Below are 14,181 nucleotides of genomic sequence, written 5' to 3' on the forward strand. Positions count from 1 at the left end.
TATCTCGATAAGTGCATGAAATCCATAAGTATGAAATCCAGCAAACAGTTACTTCTTGTGACAGGCTTTTTATATATTTTACTGGGTTAAGTTATAAGGCACTATAAAATTGGAAACAAAGAAGTCACCCAGCCAAGATTTTGCTCGATACAGGCTTTCAACATTTCCCTGGTTGCTAATGGGAAAGTAAGGATCACTTCTAGGTCATCAAGCAATTTAGCATTACCAAAATTATTTTTTGCTGTGCTCTTGCACGCTCTCTCTCTATTTTAAAGAGCATAAACGATTATTAAAAGTTCGCTGGCCAACTAGCAAAACAGCCTAGTAATAAACTGCATGTCCAAGAGCTTCATAAACTTACTAAGTCATTTTATTTTATTTGAGTCCTTTGGGTTGGATATGAGTTATGGTGACTACATGGATAAGTCAATGCAGTTTTCTTGGCAACACTATCAGAAGTGGTTTACCACTGCCTTCTTCCTATGGCTGAGAGGGAATAATTGGTATAAAGGCACTGGCTTCCATGCCTATGACAGGATTGTAACACACAGTCTCCCAGCTTCCAGTCCAATTCCTTTTACCGCTATATTAAACAGGTTTTAAATAATTTATCTGCCTTATAACTGGAAGGCCAGCGGTCTTTACCCTAAAGCCAACACAGGCTAGGTTCAACACTAGGCTGAAGTGTTCTGGGCAGACCCATAGCTTGTTATACTAGCTGTCTAAAAAATAAAAAAGGAACCTTGTAGTCCTCAGTGTTGAAGAAGAGACGGGCATAACATTTCCACAGCTAATGATATTAAAAAGCTGACTCTGAACACTGAAGTTCCAAACTGCCATGATGACCTAACAACACCAATAAATTGTCAGAGTTCTGAAAACTGATCATTAATTTAATCATCTCCTTCTCCCCAGAGCAATTGGATGTTAGTGATGTGAGGGCAACTGTTCCTTAGTTAAGGTTTTTAATTCTTATTAATTGGCAGTTTTCTGAGTATTTATATGTTTATGATTTGGCTGCTAATTGCCTTGAGTCTACAGAAATAATCTGTACATATAAAACAAAGGAAAACAATACTGAAAATTATGTAAATCAATTATGGATAAAGGAAATATTTCTTTCTGAACCTTAGGACTTAAAGATTAAACTTACATTTAATTGTCCACAATTGGGGCCTTGGAGAAGAGAAACTATTTAGAAAGTTTCGAGAGAATTTTGGCTAAGAATTTAGGAGGCAGCTTAAAAATGTCAAATATGGGCTAAGCAGTGTCACGGCACACTTTGACTGAGAAGTTAATGGGCTACTTAATAGCTGGCAAAACTATGGGTTAAGCACTTTGACTTGTGCCAACTTAGCACACATTGACCTGAATTAAAATGTCATCTAAGTTTGGTTGCATGAACTGATTTTTCTGTGGAACACAAGGGCTTCATAACAAGCAATTCATTTTCTCCTGATAATTCTACAACAGGGTTGAGCATGAAGAAGAATTGATGGAATATGTTGCTTCCAGCAAAACAGTTCCCATAAAAGAACAACAAAGTAAGATTATATAGGTGCATTGATCTTTCTAATCAAACTATCCACTTTGTATATGTGACCAAATATATGTTTGGTTCTCCATTATTATAAATACCCGTGCATCTTTAAATAAACTATTGCTTTTTCAACATCTTAATATGACCTGAATTTTAGTCAGTACCTGATACTTCCCAAACATACCATTCCTCAAGAATCAACCTTAATCGTCTTGAAAATGCAACTTTGAAATCCCATGGAAAAACAAAATGGTTCAGCTTAAACATTATCAAAACAAATGTGATTTTAACAAAGGAATAGAGCTGATTATTGGATTTAGAAAGAAACTTCATTTTTAATCAACACCTAAACATCTTAAGCACATGCAATTCTGGACTACAGTTTATCAACCACAGGAAACACTACTAAGAATATATTTAAAAGACTCGGAAGTACATACAGCTCATCCCAGTAGGAGTTCTTGCAGCAGTACTGGGCTGAAGGGAGGGGCTCAAGATCTCTGATTTGATAGTAATGCCACCACTTTCAGTTGTCTCTGACCCACATAAGCCTGGTGGCAACTGGGCTGTCTTTTCCAGCGGAGGCAGCATTTGTTCAAGATCAGATGCAAACTGAAGGGAGAAAGCAAGATCATAAGTCAGCTACTGAGCCTTTGATGGGTAACCAAAATTAGAGGTGGTTTTGTTTAATGCTAGTCCTTTTGCTGGGTTTGGTGCTGCAATGGTTTCTTATTTCATATTGCTACACTTCATTGCTAGCAGACAGTTAACCAAAGTGGAACCCTATTTGCAACTAAAGCACTGAAGAAATGAGACAAAAAAGTGATAAATGTGATAGAAAGATTTATTTCATTATTAGCATGGGGAAAGAGAAAATGCTGTTGTTTAAAGCACCATCTACATTAGGGCCAGCCTTGCCTGTTCCATCCTGCTCTGCTATAGCCAGATGGGAAAGTGTCAAAGCAGAGAAATGCACACACAAATACACATATCTTTTAATTTTTTAAAAAACCCTCTGGGGCATTTTGTGGTGGTGAGCCAAGGGGCTGTGTAAAGGTTACCCTCGCACATATGTGCTAGTCGTTCCTGACTCTAGGGGGTGGTGCTCATTTCCGTTTCAAAGCCGAAGAGCCAGTGCTGTCCAAAGATGTCTCCGTGGTCATGTGGCGACATCACTAAATGCCAAAGGCACACAGAATGCGATGACCTTCCCACCAAAGGGGGCCCCTATTTTTCTACTTGCATTTTACATGCTTTCGAACTGCTAGGTTAGTAGAAGCTGGAACAAGCAATGGGAGCTCGCTCTATTACACAGCGCTAGGGACTTGAACAGCCGAACTGCCAACCTTTCTGATCGAAAAGCTCAGAGTCTTAGCCACTGAACCACCTTCTCCCTTTGTACTTAAAATAGCTCAAATTGTTGGTTTAGTGGGATGCTCTGGATTAGTAATCTGGATCTTGATCTGGGTGGGGGAGGCATCCAAAAACACTTCAAGGATAAAATTACTGGCAATGTGAAATAAAGGTTCTTTACACAGAAATGGCTGGACTTTGAAAAAATTAATAGGAAGATGCCTGAAAAGCTGACAGCTTCACCTAAATCATATAAACTCTTTAAGAATTAGGCACCAGTTGAATAAACATAGCTATGTGCCACTCTCCTCAGAAATGCATACATATACATTTTGAAATTTATTTATTGATGAAACAAATGCATATGGTCACCAAATTCAACATGATGACTCTGGAAGGCTTACAACATTAAACAATCCAAAATATAAAGCCCATACATTCTGCACCCACCCTGGGTAGCAGCAACAAATGCAATCATATCAACCACTTGATTGGGTCTGTGTCAGTTTGAGGTCCCCAAGCCTGCAGATAGAACCATTTCTTCAGAGCCTTCCAAAAGTAACAAGGTGTGTGTGTGTGTCAAATTAAAATTGGTACATATTTCTCTAGCAGGATCAGGGCCAAGTCAATATGAGCCATTCAGGAGCCTTCATCTATCTCTAAACTCTGTTCCTACTGAAACCCAACACTATCTGCTGATGTTGCTAGACTTTCAAAAATCACATAAAGGTGTAGTTATTTGTCCAGGAATATTGGGTGCTACGCTGTTCTGTTTAGTTTTGCTGTGGTAGCATTTATCAGTTTCAAAATATCTCAGCCTATTTTGACATGTATGCCTTCTAAGTGAAATGTGTACTTAGTGATAGTTCTGATAAATAAAATTCACAAAAAATGTAATGTAACCCTAATAATTTCAGTTCTTAAAGAAAAAAAGCTATTCCAGAGAGGCAATTTAGATGTGAGAACTGATGGGATTCTCAGATCTAAAGACAGGGTTTTGTAGGCATGATTTTTTACAATAAGAAGATCTCATATTGATACCCTGAAAACTCCAGGTAGGCCTAGGGGGAAAAACAGATGCCTAGAGGGTGGGGAATAACATGGGTTATAACCCCTTATTTTTTTCCATTTTATCCCTCCATACTCCAGCACTTAGCGTCTCCGCAACACTCCGGTTGCTCAGTGGAGCGTCGTGCAGGCACTGTATGTGCCGTGCGCGTGCACAGAAGCACCAAAAACTTAAAAGACCGGGAAGGAGCTCGGGTGGGCCCTCCGGAGCACCGTACTGGAACAATATCTGGTGCTCCGGGCAGGTTCTGGTATGCCCGTACCGCCTGCAACCCACCACTGGTCTAATCTCTAATTAAAACTGACAATTTGGCCATCTCAGCAATATCCATCATTTTCACCATTTCCTCTTCCATTGGGGATTAAAAAAAATCAGCTTAAATTAAAATTAAAACTGTATTTCTAAAGCAAGTGATTTACTTGATTTTCAGGTGGGGCTTATCTAAGAGAGATGAGAAATACTATCCCATCCTATTACAGGAACTGCAATCTTCAATAACTACTCATATTTATAAAACATTATAAAAATCTGGACATTCTTTAGCACCATCTCCTCATGCGAAACAGAGCCAAATCAAGCAATTTTACACGCTCCAAGCAGCTGAGAACCATGTGCCAAAAATCTCTGAACCTTGGGTAACTCTCAGTTACCAGGGAGCTTGAGTGTTGCCCCAAAATATACTGGCAATGTAAAAATCTGCAGTTACTCATCCTGCCCATCTAACATTGCAGTGGAAGCTTTCTTTTGGGGTCTGCACACGACTAAAGAGCGATCTTGAAACAGGGGAGCTTTGTCTCATTCACTTAAATTCAAGATTCTCCCTTTTCCATTCTTTGCAACGATTCAAATCTTTCTAAACATTAGCATTCAATCTTTCTCTATGTATTCAGGCACATTAGGGAAACTACATAAAGAAGATCCTGTTTGCTTAAATTATTCAATTTGTTACAGGAACTACATCTAAAATATATAATTGCCATCCACAAGTTTCATCTAGAAGCCATTTCTCTCTGTAGTATATTGTGTTAAAGCCATTGTCTCCACTGAACCACAATGTGTACTGTTTTAATTTTGATCTTTTTATTTGACAGAAGCCCCCCCCCCTCCTCAATCAAAAGTATTTTGCCAGGCCCAACACAGCATCAAGGTTGCTGATTATTGGCAAATTATAATTTGTGTGCAGTCCACAATTCTGGTCTTTTCATCTGAAACACAACACGAACTAACAATCCAAGGGTGGGCATGGGGAGAAGAATTCCCAACTGTTCACAGTTCCCAACACTGGCATTTAGAGACACACCTGGCTCTGGTGCTTGTGCTCAGCCGGTTCAGACTGGTTTGGGTGAACTGGTAGTGGCGACCTGTGGGTGTGCCCGCCCATCTGCCCTGGCGCTATGTTATCCTATTTAGCGACATTTTCTAAGCTGCGCGCATATGTGCAACAGTGATGGGTTGCAGGAGGTACGCCCTGGTACAGGCGTACCAGTGCCTACCAGGGGCACTGGGTACTGTTCCGGTACGGTGCTCCAGAGTGCCCATCTACCCGCCCGAGCTCCTTACCTGTATTTGAGCTCTTCGGCGCTTCTGCGCACATCACAGAGTGTATGCACCAGTGCGATGCTCCCCTGAGCAGCTGGAGCATCGCAGAGGTGTTGCAGTGATAAAGACACATGCACGCGCCAAGTGTGTGCATGTGGGGGACGCTGGGCCCCGTTGCACCATACCGGTTGCAACAGGATCCGGAACCCACCACTGGCATGCAAGTCACTTGTGTGAGCAAAGCGCATGCGCAAAAGGTTGCACATGCTCATATTTTCTGTGCACGGCGAACCGGTGGTAAAATTATGTGAAACCCACCTCTGCTTGTGCTGATATGAATGCCCCCAGTCCATCCCACATCTTGTCAAGTGTGGATAGACAGAGTAAATGAACTTCACTCAACTGAACTAAATCCTGGGATTGTACCAGAAACAGGTGTTGTGTGCAGCCAGCCCATAAACCAAAAAGAAGAACATTTGATACGGATTGGCAAGAATGCTCAGAGATAGAAATCATTTTATAGGAATTAAATTAAGCTATTAAAAATAAAACCTGGAACAGATTTCGATGGAAGAATCGGATTACTGCACTTTTCTTTCAGGAGGAGAGAGGCTGACCACACAGCTTTCTCGGGTGTTACTCATTTCTTTCTTTCCATTTGCATAAGCTAAGAGGCTTTCCCATACAAACTTTCAGCTTCCTATTCAAGAATATATTGCTCCTACTCAACAACTACTTCATTTCAACAGCAGGTAAATCTTTTTAAGAATAAGGAAGATCAGTCAGTCCCTCTGTATCCCATTTTTGCAGTTTCCACAAATTATCCAGGCCTACTAGTTTCCCTACTAGCATCCACAAGGACTGCTTAATCAGTCCAAAGACTGATTAAGAAATAAATAAACTACTGTATTCTGATGGGAGAAGCCCTAAGGAAAGGAATAAAAATCTGAGAGATAGAGCTGCTTAGGAGTTGCATTCTTAGGAGAATGCAGCATTGCAAGGTAATTCTGCTGACTGTCAGAGGTTCGATCCTGACTAGCTAAAGGTTGACTCATCCTTCCGTGGTCAGTAAAATGAAAACCCAGATTGTTGGGGGCAATATGTTGACTCTGTAAACCACTTAGAGAGGGGTGTAAAGCACTGTGAAGCAATATATACGTGCTATTGCTATTACTATTATTTATTCTAGCCATTTAAACTCTGGTTTTAAAAACAGATGCTTCCTAAACCATATTGGGGCTTGCTAGGAAAGTGAGAACATGGTTTCATTTTCCAGACTAAATCAGCAGAGAGCTTACGTTCATAATACGAGTGTTACAGACTCTATATTTTTTGTGTAGGAAGTCTTTGCCAGGGTTCTGAAATACATATACAGTACCATAATCTTCCTCATTTTACAGATATAGTTTGGGCCTGACATAATCTGTGACTCCTTGCCAAACTGGGTACTCTGGAATATATCAATTTAGAGTTCAGTGAGTTGCTGAATTTTAGCCATGGAGAATCATAAATTAGCAGCAGCACCGGAAAATAAATTTCATCAGAAATGGAAAATGTATTGTTAATAGAAAATTAATTCAAACTAAAAACTCACCTGTCCCTGTGGCTGTAGCTTCACCTCCTCTTGAGTGGAGGGCTTAGGTGGTGGAGCCACAGGTGCATTACAAGGATCTAATTGCTCTGGGTTTTCTTTCACCTTCACATCCTCCAGGCTCAAGGGAGGGTTAGATGCTAGTTCTTTATCATCCTGGTCAAGCAGATAGCGAAGGAGCTGATGGTCCTTTGAATCCTTCTTCTTCATTGCATCTGCCTCCAGCCTGATGTCAGGAGTTCCTGGAGCCTGGCTTTGTGGGGTAGCCGCGGCAGCTGTACCACCAGGCATTCCATCTTTCTTATCGTGCTCCATGGACAGGGTGGCAATATCAGAAGGGCTGCCTTCCTGGAGGAGCCGATGTAAGATCTTATGTCTCTCTGTGAGGGAACTGTGGGAGGAAGGGCATGCACTGGCCACAGGGTTCCCAGAAGCTGGGGTCCCCGATGCACCCGTACAAGACAAGGGCTCTTTGCAACTGGTATCGGCATCCATGTGCCGTAACTGCTCTTGGGCCGTGGAAGCCAAGAGCTGGACTAGTTTGTGGCTGGTAGCCTGCAAACACTTGCTGTCACCCTCTGAGAGTCTGTCACTGCCATGCAGCAAGCTAGAATCCAAGGGCTTGCTGTCGTTGGAGCTGTTGTCGGTGTGGGTCATGCTGCAAAGAATGGACGACATCTCCTTGCTGTCTTTTGGCTCTGTTTTCACGGGTGGCATGTTCATTCTGCTGGGGGAGTTCTGATTGCTCAACTGACGCAGGACGGGAGGGGGTGTGGAGTAGCCCATTGGAGGGCTAGGCCCATCAGTCAATCCCTGCATGGAGTTTAATGGGGTGCCTGGATATGGCCTGTTGCTGACAGCACTGCTGCCACCGCAACTGCCCACCATGCCCACTGGGGAGTGTGTGTGGGGCATAGTAGGAGAGAACGGGTTGCTTGGCATTCTGGGCCGATGCACAAGTCCAGGGCTTACTCGATGTCTTGGAGACATAAACTGTGGCGGGGTGACCCCAGGACTGTTCATGGGAGACCCACTGATGTTTATACCATGGGTGCTGTTTGGAGGACCAGCTTGTCCCTGGCTTAAGGCAACATTAGCTCCCATCTGGCTTCCAGGTGAACATCCGTAATTGGTTTGGGTGGTAGTAGCATTGCTATTGCCGTGCACGCTGGATCCTGATGGGTGGTTTGTGTTGGCCGTTAACATGCTACCATTGGAGGGAGGGAGAGGCGTTGGCAGGGGTACACCCTGTCCTGGAGAAATGCTGGGGTTCAGTGAGGGACTGACGCGGGGAAGAGGCATTGCAGAATTAGTGTTCTCTTGAGGCAATAGGGCACTGTGTTCTCTGGATCAAGGAAAGAAAATGCAGTTGGTGGAAAAAGGAAATACAATCCCACGCCCATGTCAAAAGAACTTGAGTAGTTTATGCTGTGACCTTTCAGAGGGAGGTAGTGCAAAAATGTCGTATACCCAAGAAAGATTTTATTTATATACATATATACCTACATATATGCAATGTGCGAGCGAGCACACACACACATACATACACACAGAGCATACTTACATAGTATGCGTGTGTTTGTGTGTAGGAAGGAAAAGTAAAGTTTTGCTGGCTTCTTTTGAGAGGTGAAATAAAAAATGGCTACTATTATACATGTATTTTCTTTTATGCATGGGCCTGGCTACCATGAGAAAACGTTCCAAAAGGGCTCCAATTCAGGAATGAAAAGCCCAAACATAAACCCTCCCAATCATTCATTGTCCTGTTCCTCAAAAAATGAAGGAAAGCCTTCAAAACATTTAGGTCTCGACTTCTATTCAGGATGGTATTAAAGCCAGAACTATTCTTGGTAGGTTTCACTGACATCCAAGGCCTCTCACCCTGCCAAAACTGTTCATGTCAGCTTTGACTCCCAGCCATAAAATAATGGCCATTCTTTGAGTTGCAGCCTTCCATCCACAAACTGCAGCTCCCTCTCCATTAAATAGCATGTATTTGGGTCCCGCACTCCTTCAAATAGCTCTGGGAGTAGTTATTTTCCAAGGATGTAAACTAGCTAGGTCAAATAATTGCATAAAAAGAAATTAGTATATCAAATTAGCAGCATGTGAAGGCAATTAAGAACGTGTCAATGTGCAGATTCGTCTTAACAAAATAAAGGAAAATATGTAGCAAGTTGAAAAAGATTGAACTAATGAAGGAACTGGGCAGAAAAATGGCCTGGCAGATCTTAATCCTAGATCCAGAAGGTTTGTATTATTTTTGTATACATTTTTATACAAAACGTGTAATTGTTTGTACCTGAACTTCTACAAGGTTTCTACAGAGTAAATAACCTTTCCATATCAGAACCTGAAAGTAAAGCACTAAGAATGAACCGTAGGAAATATTTCATGATTTGGACCTCCTTCTTATGCAATTATTTTGGGGGATGTGGGGAATGCTTGTGCAGGCACTCCCTTAAGGCAGGCAATGAACCTGAAAAAACCTCCATGGCTGACTAGCAAGCAACAAGCAAGCACAAATCACTGCTGAAATTTCATAAATTCAATTGGCTGTTCCTATCAGTGATTATCAGGAAGCCCAGTGCCTGATCTTTCCTTGGTGATTTTTCTGGGAAAATTGAAAGCAGAGAGTACAGTAAGAGATTGTTCAAGCCAGCTTTCTCAGACATTTAACCAGAAGTACAGTCTCTAGCCAGTCTGTTCCAGATCACACAAACCAGATGTTAATTCCCCCCCTACAAAATCCATCCAGAGAGATAGGATGCCCGCACAGATTTACTGTCCTGCTAACACTTGGCCAAATGTTAGTGTTAAAGAAGAGGTGGTTCTTCTCACAACCTGTTGGCCTGGAATCTCCAATGCTGTTGTGGTTGTTGACTTGGCAGCCAACAGTGCCTTCATCTTTGCCTTCTTTCTTTTGCAACTCTCCTTCAGCAGCTGCAATTATGAGACCTGTCACAGCCTTTTCCAGAATGGAACAACTTGCCACAGCCAATTTGCCATGGCCAACTCTCTGCAGCCAACTCACCATGGCCAACTCAACTCATGGACAACTCACCACGGGACAATTCAACAATTTGAAGTAATTATTTAAAATAATTAAAATATATATTTAATTTTTTGTCATTCACATTTCATTTTCTCCTCCTTTTTTGCATCATTTGTTTGATGATTCTATTCCACAATTTCTTCGATATTAATGTAACTTTTGTCCCGCACCAAGTTGGCTGTGATGAGTTGGCCATGGCAATTTGTCCTAGACCAGCCTGTTCTGCAGCAGACAGAAGCATTGATCCCACTCTTCCTCTCACAGCACTCCATCTTCAGCTGACACTATCACTGCCACTGGTCCTATTCTCAGATCACAGCTTTCTCTTGCCACAGAAAGCCCAGAGATTGCTGCTGTTAGTATCACTGCCTCCATTCAGGCCACTTAGTTTGTTTTTTCAAGGCATGATGAGTTAGGAAGAAGACCAGCTGTTGACTAATTTACACGAATACCCCTAGTTTCAGTATCCTTATAGTTTCTCTTCTATTTAAAGAGATGCAAAATCATTCTCAAAATTTATAAGCTATCATCTAGCTTTAATTGGCAAATTTTATAGATACTCTTACACATAATCATATTTCTTATGCTTTTTCATATCTTCCCTTGACTGGCTTGGTTTTGCATTCACATGATATTATAGAGGACAGAACAGACACACAATATTCTTTCACTGTTGATGTTTGCAAGCCTTCCATGCAGAAACACTCATATCAATAAAAACTAAAAGCATACATGTATATATACCAAAGACTACTCATCAAAAATGAAGCTATGTAGAATAAACGTGCTGGAAGTTCTGCTGGCAGGTCTTCTTCATTTTGGACAACTTTGCAGTTTGTTTCTGTTCTGCTTACATGCTGCTAGTTTGAAGGTGTTGCAAAAGAAGCAACAGCTTGTTTGAACAGGCTATTTCATGACGTATTCCTCAATGCATTCTCTTGCTATGTAAACAAAGTATCCCCCCTTCCCCCATCTCCAATGGGAAAGAGAAGTAAACTAAGAAAGTATTACTTAAGCCGGAGAGAAAGAGAAGGGAGAGAGAGAGAAGATACCAAAGAAAGATTCGGCATCTGTTTCTTTCCATTACTCTTTGGAGACATGGCTCTGTTCAGATTAGATAATCCCGATTAAGATATCTTTGCCCTATCCAGTGAAGCTCATGGATCCTCTCAAGAGTCAGGCTCAAACCAGCTTCAAGAGGAAGAAAGCCAAAAAAAAAGTTTGGCTTTTTTCCCCTTTACTTATACTTCTAACATCCTTGCAACATACAAAGAAGAGAGCTCATTACGTAGCACAAGAACCCTTTGCTTCCTCCACCTTTTCGAACCTGTGGTAAATACATTATTTCTTATTAAGGGATGTATGACAGAACAATGACATGCAGAGAGACATATCAACTAGTATCATCAGCGTGACACATTTAGAAATGCATTCTGTATATATGTTGAATTGTACACTTACACAGGAAGACACTGAAGTCTTCCCAAAGAAGCTTGCTGTTCTATGAGAGATGGGTGGAGAGAAAAATAGAGGCAACGGCACCCAGTGAACCCTGGGAATTTTCAGGACTTACCTTTCAATTATATGAATGCCCATGATGAAGGGGTGCATTTCTGGACTTTGAGGGCAGCAAAGTTTGCACTTGGTATGAGCACTCAGCACAGTCCCATCACTAAGTGTGAATCGGTAAGATGGGCTGAAGGCTGTGCCCCGTGTCATCACTGAGCAGAAACAGAAAGGGAAGGGGGAGGAAAGAAAAGGTATCTTAAGGATTAGGATGATTTGCCTCCTTGGGTTGCTAGAAATATTTGTGAAGTAGCAGAGGGTAAGCAATCTACAAGCAATGTACATACCACATGCCCCTCTGATGCAATCCCAGGAACACACAAAACCCATGTCTCAAAAATTCAACAGCAAATTCCCATTTTTGATAGCAATTATCATTTAGGTTTTTTAAAAAAGAATCATGGTTTTAGCTTTCAATAGAGTCAATATACCTTTTTTAAAAAAAAATAAAGCAACTTAAACGTTGCATGTATCTTCTCAATTGCAGGAGGCAAGTAATGGTGTGCTTGTGGTGTGCTTGTGTATCAAATGGTGTTCTCTTTTAGAGATCTGTCTTGCATAGAATAGTGTGAGCGTGCTGGAATAAAGATGGCCCTTAGTCATACTTGCGGCATACTAAGCCAAAATGTGCCCAGACCAGACCAGTACTGTCCTTGCTATTAGCAGAGACTGCTGCATGAGACACAGAGAAGTTTAAGATGGCAATAGCACTAACATTAGACTTGTATACCGCTTCACAGTGCTTTACAGCCCTCTCTAAGTGGTTTGCAGAGTCAGCATATTGCCTCCAAACAATCTGGGTCCTCATTTTACCGACCTCAGAAGGATGGAAGGCTGAGTCAACCTTGAGCCAGGTGCGATTCGATCTGTCAAACTGCTGGCAGCCAGTGATCAGCAGAAGTAGCCTTGCACTACTGCACTCTAACCACTGCACCACCGTGTCTCAAGATATGCAAATGCTGATAAAACGGATCATAAGATGTTTATAAGAGAAGTAAACGTTTGGAGAAAGAAATGAAAATGATTGTGTATAAGAGCATGCTTCCTGCTTTGTGTTATATAGAAGTGAGACGTATCAGAAGAAACATAAATGTTGAATTCAGCAGGAATATGATACTTGAGAATATGTAAGAGTATGTGGGGTAAAACAAGAAAGAGGGTCAAAGATGAATGAGGGCTCAATAAACATGGTCAGAATACAAAAGGGTGTGACCAATATTGAAATAAATTAAGATTGTTTGGTCATATAAAGAAAAGTAATGAGGAGTCAATAGTAAATAAATATATGAAGAATGAATGAGTTGAGGGTAAGGAGAAAACTACAAAAGACATGGGTTGAAACTTTAGGTGATCCTTTAAAAAAGGTATAAAGGACAAAGGCATTTTTTAAGCAATATATGAATGAAGGATGGTGTGCCAGAGTAGAAAGGTACGAAGTACAGTAAATAGTTTGGGTACAAACAAGATACAGTTATATTTGTTTTCTTGTCCTTATATCATGCTTATATTATATACTATTTCTCACTACTTTTATGCGGTCTGCCTAACATTGGTTCCCCCCGCCCCCCCAAAAAACAGTAGGATGGGTATGTATGTATGTATGTATGTATGTATGTATGTATGTATGTATGTATGTATGTAAAAAAAAAAATTCAAGCCCTGAAAAATTTGAAAACAATGGGCTGAAAAGTCCAACCCTGTCCATTCAATGATCTTGCTGCATCACTAGCATGAAACCTACAGCCCTCAGAGGCCTAAAAAAGAAGAAAAAGTGTACTTCGCTGCTATGAATTGTAGGAGTTTCTTTTCTGCTACATAAAGTTTAACTACAGTTTAGTATTTTATGGGTCCTTATATTACAATTCTGAGCTTGCTGACTTTCAACTCCCATTTTATAAATCAGGGAAATGAAACTGAAACAGTAAATTTTTCAAGTTGAACAGGAATTTGAACAGAATGCCATAGAATTCTTTATTGGCCAAGTGTGATTGGACACACAAGGAATTTGTCTCTGGTGCACACTGAGAGCTTATCACCGGAGATAAATTCTTTGTGTGTCCAATCACATATGGCCAATAAAGATTTTTGTCCTGTCCTGTCCCGTCCCGTCCCATCCCATCCTATTCTATTCCTACTCTATTCTATTCACAAGTATCTCTAGAGATAAAGAGAGGTTTCAATTTCTCTCTCTCTGAAATTTCTAAATGGATAGATCTTTAAACAATCTTCACTCATTTTATGAAGTTGTGTCCCCAACCCACTCCAAGATTACTGTAATACCAACCCCCTTCCCTCAAAGTTGTGCAGCCCTGTTTCAGTGAGAAATCATCAACCATCTCCTTCTGAAAGTCCTATGGAAATTAACATGTCAAAAACCTCCTGGGATTTTCATAAACAATTTAATCCTTTTAGCAGAGAAAAAATTCTTTCAGCCCCATCTTATAAGGAGATACAATTTTACTGATCCA

General features: G+C 41.1%; 1 protein-coding gene across 4 annotated transcripts in view; it reads right to left on the bottom strand.

Moving 5' to 3' along the window:
* NCOA1 (nuclear receptor coactivator 1) overlaps window positions 1-14,181 on the bottom strand; it is a 285,039-nt gene that overhangs the window by 30,417 nt on the left and 240,441 nt on the right. For all 4 annotated transcript variants that reach the window (XM_032216694.1, XM_032216692.1, XM_032216693.1 and 1 more), the window contains 3 exons: window positions 11,721-11,868; window positions 7,096-8,437; window positions 1,981-2,152 (listed from right to left, as the gene is read on the bottom strand). In XM_032216694.1, coding sequence (XP_032072585.1) covers window positions 1,981-2,152; window positions 7,096-8,437; window positions 11,721-11,868 — 1,662 coding nt within the window. The remainder of the gene's footprint in view (window positions 1-1,980; window positions 2,153-7,095; window positions 8,438-11,720; window positions 11,869-14,181) is intronic.

The sequence above is a fragment of the Thamnophis elegans genome, chromosome 4, assembly GCF_009769535.1.
Source record: "Thamnophis elegans isolate rThaEle1 chromosome 4, rThaEle1.pri, whole genome shotgun sequence".
Lineage (NCBI taxonomy): Eukaryota > Metazoa > Chordata > Lepidosauria > Squamata > Colubridae > Thamnophis > Thamnophis elegans.